Below are 9,505 nucleotides of genomic sequence, written 5' to 3' on the forward strand. Positions count from 1 at the left end.
TCAACTCGTTTGGGATAAAATCAGATTTGCCTGTTTCACTCCCTTACGAAAGCATCACCACAGTTTCTTTAGACCCCTTCATTCGCACTGAATGAATGAGCGCCTTCCTGTACATCTTTTAAGTAAAATCACTCGAGGTGCACTCACAGTTGTGGTCATCTTCTAACATTTATGCGCTTATGCCATGCCTTACAAACTAATCTTTTACCAATTAAAAGTCTGCGTGAAGCAATAGCCAACCAATTTAAATTACCGGTCGCTTTCGTCTAGTTATCACTATTTCTTCTTCTTCAGTTTCACCTCAACACTGAAGCCATTCTTAAGATTTAAAAATTGAACCAATTTGCTTTTACGGGATTTATTATCTTGAACCCACACGTTGGGTTTGTAGCAATCCGGATCTCCATGGGTTTGGGCATAGACGACACCCTTTTCCACCTCATCTCGCAATTTGACCTCTACTTTTCTCTCCTCACTTGCTGAATGATATCTTTCTTCTTGCTGCGCATCATTGGAATTTCTCATGTTCTTCTTCTTTGTTTGGAGATTCAAGCCCGGAATACTTATGCTGAGATAAATGTAGTCAGTCGTGCTTTCAACCATGATGAGAAGATATTTACTGTTAACTTCCTCGATTGGACCACCGGCTGGAAGGGTAAACTTTTCCCTGAAAAGAACGTAGCCAGTCACACTGTGGGTGAGGCTCGTCCATGATCTTGGCGACTTGAGAAACTTGACGACATGGCCTTGGCGGTTGTTTAACAAAACTTCGTAGACTTTACTTCCACCGGTATCTTGAGCCGTTGCTAGGTCTGTTAATGTCGAATGGTATGTTGATGTTGGTATCAAAACAGCAAATTCGTACTTGCCGTTGTTTGGGGAACTGGTGTGATCGAACCAAGCCGTGCCATAGTGGCCCGTGGTATTGGTTTCGCCATCTTCGTGCTTCGATGTCTTTTCTTTCACGTGGACTCTTAACATCGACTTGCTCGAACTTGGAATGTAGTAAAAATTCCCCTTTGTGTCTGTGAGCGTTGTGTAACTATTACTAGATGACGGTGCAGAGTTACCGCTGAGGGTGTCCGAGTAGGTTTTGTCGACTCCGTTCACCTTGATTTTCGATGAGGGGTCTCCGCTGAACAGTTTATCTTGGAAAAGAGTGGTTTGGACTATTTTGTTTTTTGTGTCTGTTGCCGTGATGTGAGTTCCTAGGCTCACGATCAAGTTTTCAAAAAAGAAAAATGATTTTTTGAACTTAAACGTGATGCTACCACGCCAATCTGTTGAATCAAACTCATAATTGGGCTGATCGAAATCCATGCCGAAAATTCCGTTTTCTAAAGGATATGTTCCTTTAAACGTCAGACCCCCAGCTAGCTCCCGTTTGTTGTAAAACCTGGCTTCCCCTATGTTTAAGTCATCAATATTTGAGTCTCCAAGGGCTATAGTTGTGGTTCCAGGAACTTTAGCCCAGTCCCATCCGTTTTCAACGTCGTGAACTTTTAGAATCGCTTCGCTGTTTGCAATCAGGAGTGCTCCATGACTAGCGAACATTCCGTATACATTTTCCTTGTTTGGTGCATTTTCGAAGTCCCAGAGAAATTTGGTAAACCCTTTAGCTGTTGCTACCCAATCTTTACGACGATGTATCGATAAAACCGCGTAGTTCTTCGACCAGTGACCTTCGGGAGAGGGCTCCGCAGAAATGCTTTTTGACGCAGAGGTGGTTTGCACCTTGAATATAAGGATAACATATTAGATTCTAAGCCATGAATACCAAATTCTCATTAGAAATATGTGTTTAAATGGCCTTAGATTAAAAAAAAAAAAGAAAACTTTGCACTTACAGAAAGTTTAGTCCCCGATGAGGTTATCTTTTTTAGAGCTATTTTAGACTTGGTTAGAAAATCAGATACCTTCTAACAAGAGTCCTGGAAAATAATCATACAATTTTTGACACCAAAGTTCATGGTTGTGTTATTCATTTGAGTTATTGCGTCTATCGAAGGATAGAAAGGGTGCACAAGGACTGGGCAATTCCTCCTTATGTCATGCAGGACACTGTATCTAAAAATGCATTAAAACTGGCCAAGCGTTGGAAGCAGCCACTTTTCCCGGGTTACTTTTGTTTTCTGATGAATGAATGAATGAATGAATGAATGAATTAATTAATTAATTAATTAATTAATTAGTTAATGTTTATTTGCCACACAATAATATTGCAAAGACAATCAACAACAAGAGTAAAGTCATTAATATAAAAAAAAAGGATAGATGTAAGAATAATTGTGGCGAGGAGACCCCAAGAAACCACCGGGCTTATAAGAGGGGCCCCCTCATATGCCTATCATTAATCTAAAGAATCTTACGCAATGCTTGTTCGATATAACTAACGCAGTTTCTTTTAAAAGAAACCCTAACATATTTTTCTTAAAGTTCAGATAGCTTGATCCAGGAAGAGAGTTCCAGATTTTTGGACCTTGATAAAGAATTGTAAATTGTTTGATGTTAGTGCAACAAAAATGTGGCCGATAATTGTTGGCTATTCTACTACCGTAGTTGTGCACTTGGCGGCTTGTTTCAAATAAATTCAAAAACATCGAAGGCAATAACTGATTGTGATAATACAACATGAACTTAGAAATTTGAAATGAATTTATTTGAAAAATGTCCATGATGCCTAGTTTTCCAAATAAAGGAGCAGTATGCGCTCGGTAATTTGAATTTGTTATTGCTTGCAGAGCACGCTTTTGCAAGTAGAATATTCTATATTTAAGTTGGCTTCATAGAGTTTCCTGACCGCGCGCAACCTGGATAGGATGGAGCGAAAGAGATGCATGAAGATCAATCGATAACGTCTAGTGTTTGAACAATGGAACTCGACCAAAAGCAAAAAGCGAACCTCATTGTTCAAGTCATTGGTGGATATCACCATGTGCCGCGTAAACACTATTCAGACCATACATACATTCTCATAATGGTGTCATTTTTTTTTTCATTCTTTTTTCACCTTATTTCCTTAAATCCTCTTGTTACAGGGGCTTTTAATTGACAGTGATGGTTATTTTTTTGAGGAAGGGCACCTATTGTCCTGCACTTCAATTATCCCATGGGTGCATGTGGTGATCTATCTCCAATGAAACCACCCATTCAAACAAAGGGAATCTTGCTGCCACAACCTGCGGCTGCATAGTTAACAACTCGAAAAGATCTGTGATATCTAAGCTTCACAGCTTATAAGGAAAGGGCTGGCGAATTAGACAAAGTCTCCAAATATACACCATCATAGTAGATTTCAGTTATCATTTTACCGCCAGAGCTATACAGAAGACAATTGTTTCAAGTGACCAAATGACGCTTTTTTCTGATCTTGCCTCCCCGGTGCTGTTTTTGGCAATGACTATCACAGTTAAATGTAAAGACTGGTCAAATTGAAAAGGACTTGAAACCCGGTTACTTATCACCACAAAATATTTGTTAGTTTGTGTCTCGACGAACAAGATGTCCAGTGCACCGCATTGTTCTGGTTGAAACAATTGCGATCTTTAGAATGATTGCTGATTACTGTGGACAATGACCATTTAAAAAAAATCTCCACTTACTTTCTTCATTATGTCTAAAGCTCCCAGAGTGTTAAAATAGTACTTGCTTTTTTTAATTCTCCCTCCTTTCAAATATTCTATCATGTCTGGGTCACTCTCGTCATATAAGCGCAAAAACATCTCTGGTCCCTTTACACCAGTTACTGTTATTCCTGATTGCACCGTTGAGTTTGGAGGATTAGAAACACTGATATAGGCATATCCTGGCAAGGCCTTGAAGAGCACTTTATTGAAGTAATTTGGAAAGCGCCCATTCACACTGTTCGGTGTGGAATATTTGGCCGACATAAGACGCATTGTTTCAAGTCCTCGCCTGATGTTGTTGACCGATGTTGTCGACAGGGAAAATTCAGTTCCATGAAGAAGGTATTGGACCAATGCTGCATTGTGTAAGGCTTGTGGAACATAGGCGGATCCATAAAACGCTTTGTGGTGATGTCCGGTGTAATCGGGTTTCATAACTCCTCCAAGACCCTCGTTTACAGCTATTGAGTTATCCAACCATTTAACTAGGGCTTCCATGTCTCTTATTCTTGCTTTAATTTCTACATCCGTGTCCTTTGGCATCGTTAGCACGATAAGAATTCTAAACAAACATAATGTTATCATACGATCTGCAGTTGTGCCTCTATATTCGAATGCGGGTGATTGATAAACCTCTCCAAACTCGTTGTACCATTTGGCTGTGTTGATAAGGTCCTCCAATCTGCTTTTGTTTTTGGCCATACTCAGTGAGTCACTGATGAGAAAGAGAGTGTGCGAGAAGCCGGAACCGTCTCTGTTCATTTCGTGGTCCAATGAGCCAAGGCCACTTCCGTCGGCGAATCCTTGATCTTTCGCAAAATCGAGAAGGCTGTTGATTTTGCTTAATCGGTGAAGATTAAGAGCTTTGATGGTAGCTTTTACTTGATCAGCTTGAAGGCTAGATGAAGAGGGAAGGAAGTCTTTGAATACTTTTTGCATGGCCTGGTGGCCACCCGCGATGGCTTCGTATGCAGTGTTCTTAACAGATGTGTTAGCAGAATTGAGGTTATTAAGTTCGGCTAAAACAGTGCTGTCTATTTCGGCAGTACGAGATCTAAGATAATATTCCACTGCCAATGGCAAAAGAATTTTTGAAATGACCTCCCCAAACTTTTTTTTATTTCTGCAGTTTCTGCAGAACAAAGGAGGTCCCACGGGTTTCTTACTTTCGAAAGTCAAAGCATCATAAGACTGGTGTGCTTGTTGAATACTTCCCTGCAGAGAATCCCATCTGTGTTTGAGAAAACTTTCGCTTGGGAAGTTAGGGGTTGTTTTGGTTTCGTCGAGGTACCAGTTCTTAAGCCGGCTCTTAATCACATCAAAACTAGCTTTCTTCTCTTGATCAATTCTCGAGGGTAACGGAGGTACGGGTTGTTGACTCCAGTGATAAGTTCGTTGCCAAGTGTTACTTGCGTCATACTGATCCACTCCTCTGATTGGTGGAACTATCTTGTCACGTGACTGTCTACCAAGCGCCGATTTAAACTCCAGTAAGTCGATGTAGATAATATCTGCGCCACTTAAGGTGAAAAGGATAACTTTGGTTGGAGCAATGCTGGTGCCTGGAGGTTTGCATTCTGTAAATTTTACCCAGATACCTCTCCATCCTTGAAAATTCAGACTCGCATCAAAAGTGCAGATACTTTGTCGCCTTTTTGCATTTTCTTTGAATTTTATTGACAGGGATTTTCCCGGTGAAGCACTTTCTTTGTAGAACCAAACTTTGACACCACCCCTTCGAAACCACTGAGTAGTAATTTTATGGGCATTTGACAGATCTAGGCGCAGACTCGAGGGAGAGTTCGAGGTTGCATTCCATTTCAAGGATTTTTGTCCGAGCTTTACGGTCTTCTTGTTTGTGGACAATGTTTTCGAACCAGCAATTGATGGTACAATCCGAAAACAGTTTGTGTCTCCTGAATCTTCGAAATCAAAAACGTGGTCTTTCTTACAAACGCTGGACGAAGAGGAGTCTGAAAATTAAAAAGTAGAATAAATTTATTATGGGAAGAATGTGGCAGTTTAGTCGATTTTTCCGCAATGTAAATAAATTTGGGACTTAAGTGCAATTTTAGTTAACCGAACACTGTATTTCTCAAGTCGCCTGAAAAGGTGCAGCTGATCTTTGCGTGTTAAAATACGTATAAGAAGAGATCTAAAGTACAAAATTTTACACCAAAAGGTTCTTAAAATCCACAAGTATCTTTAGAAAACTACTAAAAACGACGACGTTTTGACGTAACGGTTGCATAACGTCATCATGTATCAAGTCAAGAAATATGAATAAGATAGTGTAAATACTAAGATTCTATGTAATATGTTGGACCGACTTCCATATGACCCCTAACAGTGACTCCAACTGTCCTTAAATGATATGGTTCCAAAAGTTTAGTTGGTCGTCGATATTAACCCCTAATAACTTAATTGTGGGGCTACAATTTACATTAATGTTTGTTATATAATAATAATAATAATAATAATAATAATAATAATAATACCTTATATTTCTATAGCGGTATATACAAAAGATCTATATCGCTTTACAAACTAATTAATATCTAACTAACAATAGCACTAAAAACAAAGAGTCAATTAAAAGCAAGTCTAAAAAAGATAAGTTTTCAATCTGGATTTAAAAACTTCAACTGACCGACTTATCCTTGTCCAAGGAAATTTCGTTCCAGTGCTTTGGGGCAGCGACCGAAAAGGCCCTGTCCCCATAGCTCTTCAGGCGCACATTCGGTACTTCTAATAAATGTTTGCCAGCTGATCTAAGATTTCTTGTAGGGTTGTATGGGACTATAAGTTAACTTAGATACAGAGACGCCAGATTATTCAGAGCTTTAAAGGTTAACAGTAATATTTTAAAGGTAATTCGCTGCTCAATGGGTAACCAGTGTAGCTCCTTAAGAACGGGGCAAATGTGCGCAGCCCTAGGTTGCCCAGCTACAAGGCGTGCAGCGCAGTTTTGAACGCGCTGGAGCTTCTGAATCATATACTTCGGTGCCCCAAGGAGCAACGAGTTACAATAGGCTTTTTGCAACTAACGATCACATGGTACAAAATCCGCCATGCTGGAGGGCAAGCTCATTATTATTCCCCCACTGGGACATTAAAACAAAGAGACCTGAACCAGTCAAGCTTGACTTGCCTTTGTTTTAGTGTCCCAGTGGGGGAATGATAATGAGCTTGCCCTCCAGCATGGCGGATTTTGTAACATGTGATCGTTAGTTGCAAAAGGCCTATTGTCAAGTCGACAGGTAACGTAAGCATGGACGAGAGTCTTTGTGCTCTCAGAAGTCAGATACAGTTCTAATCTTCGCGATATTCCAAAGATGAAATAAAGCAGATTTACAAACGGAACTCACATGCTTATCCAGTGAGAAGGTATCATCGAAAACTACTCCTATGTTCCTAGCTTTGTCAGACCGATTTACACGATGATAGCCCACCAGGATACTATCTAAAGATGGGCGTGGCCGATATTTTGAATTGATAACGAGCAATTCCGTCTTGTCCCTATTCAACTTAAGTTTGTTACAAGACATCCAACGGGCGATATCTCCAACACAGGATTCATCCTAAGCGACAGAATAAGCTTGATCATCCCCACTGAGAGAATTGAAAGACAAATACAACTGAGTGTCATCAGCATAGAAATTATAGCCCATGTTGTACTGCCTGACAATAACCCCCATTGGGGAGGTATAGAGCAGAATATTAATGAAAATAAATATAAATCATGCTTAGTTGTCCATTTTTTTCGTACTTTGAAGAGGTCGCCAATGAAGGTGCTTTTGTCAAAACCATGTTCAGACTCCAGATGCTGGCCAATTGTGGAGATCTTGTGTTCGGCCACGCGATGATGTAAGTATCGATCGAGCAGTATACCGTACCCGACAAAGTTTCCTTCACACAAACCACATAGCTGGTTTCATCTCTTTAGTTTTTTGCTTGTGAACACGTTACATTAATGCCGACTTTAAAACTAAGGACGTTAAGATCCTTACGTACTCGATCAGCAGATGCTTGGGATTTAAAAGGAAGTTTAAAATAAATGAGTGGAAAAGTTTTGAATCTGTGGTTTCTTTAGGTGTTCCCCGCTTATGCCGTTTCCTTTGGATGACTAACTCAATCAGATTTTTGGGGTAACGCAACTTGAGGAACAAAGCACGGAGTCATTTCACATTCTGATGAGAAAGTAACTTGCACAAACTTGCATTATGCATGGTGTCGTGCAGACTTTATTGGTGCGGATTATTAAATATAGCTCATGTAAGACGCGAGACTTTTACAATAGATAATAACAAATAATAAATAGAATTTATTTATATAGCACTTATATCAATAGCTGTTCTAAGCGCTTTACAATCACTTCTATCCAAACTAATTAAGACACTGTCTAAAGAATAAATAGATATTTTTCACGTATATAAGTTTATTCATATACTCCAAGAAAAACTTAAAAGCTAATAAATATTGACAATTCATAGCTATGTAAAATATGCTTGGCGAAATAAGATGAAGATTATGCAGTAGGGTCGGAGACCTGTCGCATTATTGAATGGAGAGGCCAAATGGTGTCGGTCGTCATGGGTTGCTCATTGACCCTCATAGACCGTATTCGTATTCTCAGTATTGGACTGGAACTGCAATAGCTTGCAATGGAGGATAATGCGGGGAAATCTTTTGAAATGCTTTTTAATATAATCCCCCGCATTAGCCTCCATGCCATTGCAAGCTAGTTCCAGTCCAATACTGAGAATACGAATATTGTCTATTAGATGCATGTAGATTTTGATAAGAATCACGAGGTGTCCTCAACTGTGACATTACTAAAATCCGGAAATATACGCGATAAACGTCACAAAGGGTCCCCCAAAATCTTCTGTTCAATTAAGAATAAAATGTTGCGATTTAACCCTTACCCAGCTTCCAATAGTCAGGGTTAGGGTTAGGGCACTAGGCACGAGTCATGACCAGTGGCACACCATGCACACACGACCCACGAGCTACGATACAACACGTGCGACCCACCAATCACCCATGCCAATTCCTCCACAGTTTTAACAGAGAGTAGATCGTACCATTTACAATGAGGCCATTGCGGTTTCATCGCAGTTCCCAGTCTGCAGGAATCATCACCCATCTCTCAAGTGGTTTACCTCGAAAAGGGCCTTACACCTGACAATGTCCGAAAAATCTACTTGTTCAGATGGGCGAAAATCACGTGACCAAAACCGCTAGGAATTTTGTGCCACAAATTCAGCTTAAAATAAACTTTGTAGTGTATGTATTAGGGTTTTGTTACTACACATTGTGAAACCTGGGCGTTCTACAGCTTGCAATTGAACAGCTATTAAACTATGGAAGCCATTTGACCAGCCGAGCTTCCATAAAACCAACAATTATTCATCGAGCGAGGATTACGTTAATAGCGGTGGATATTTGCCCAGCCCCGATTGCACGAAGCCTTTGTTTCTCCGGATGCTTCAAAATACTTTGCCTATAGGGCTACTCAATCGGAACGCACGAAAAGCACTATTCGGTTATGTGCTCTACCATGTTGGGTTAACCATGGTGTTCTGGTGATGATCCCCGTGTTGTTGCTGCTGTGCAGACAGTTGAATGAATTACATCGTGACTTTGGAGGAGTCTTAGGAAAGAGATGGCAGCCAAACACCATTGTAACTGGCGACACCAGCGCAAGAGTGAGGAAATATTTGATTCTGACATAGGGGTAGGAATTCAAGAGTAAAAATTGAAGTCTCTTATTAACAGATTATTATTCTTGCTATTTTTGAGGGCGGCTGAGTGTCTCCGAAATAGATCTGCACTCGATCATGAGGACCCACCTAAGCAAAAGAAACCAAGATTTC

At 40.2% G+C, this 9,505-nt stretch overlaps 1 protein-coding gene across 1 annotated transcript; it reads right to left on the reverse strand.

Annotated features, from left to right (window-relative positions):
* Positions 1 to 276: 276 nt before the first annotated feature.
* Positions 277 to 8,775, reverse strand: LOC138039922 (chondroitin sulfate ABC exolyase-like). The gene is made up of 3 exons (XM_068885746.1): positions 8,664 to 8,775; positions 3,603 to 5,599; positions 277 to 1,734 (listed from the first exon to the last, which is right to left on the reverse strand). The coding sequence occupies exons 1-3, from the start codon at positions 8,773 to 8,775 to the stop codon at positions 277 to 279; spliced, it is 3,567 nt and encodes a 1,188-aa protein (XP_068741847.1).
* Positions 8,776 to 9,505: the final 730 nt, after the last annotated feature.

The sequence above is a fragment of the Montipora capricornis genome, chromosome 3 (genome assembly GCF_036669925.1).
Source record: "Montipora capricornis isolate CH-2021 chromosome 3, ASM3666992v2, whole genome shotgun sequence".
Lineage (NCBI taxonomy): Eukaryota > Metazoa > Cnidaria > Anthozoa > Scleractinia > Acroporidae > Montipora > Montipora capricornis.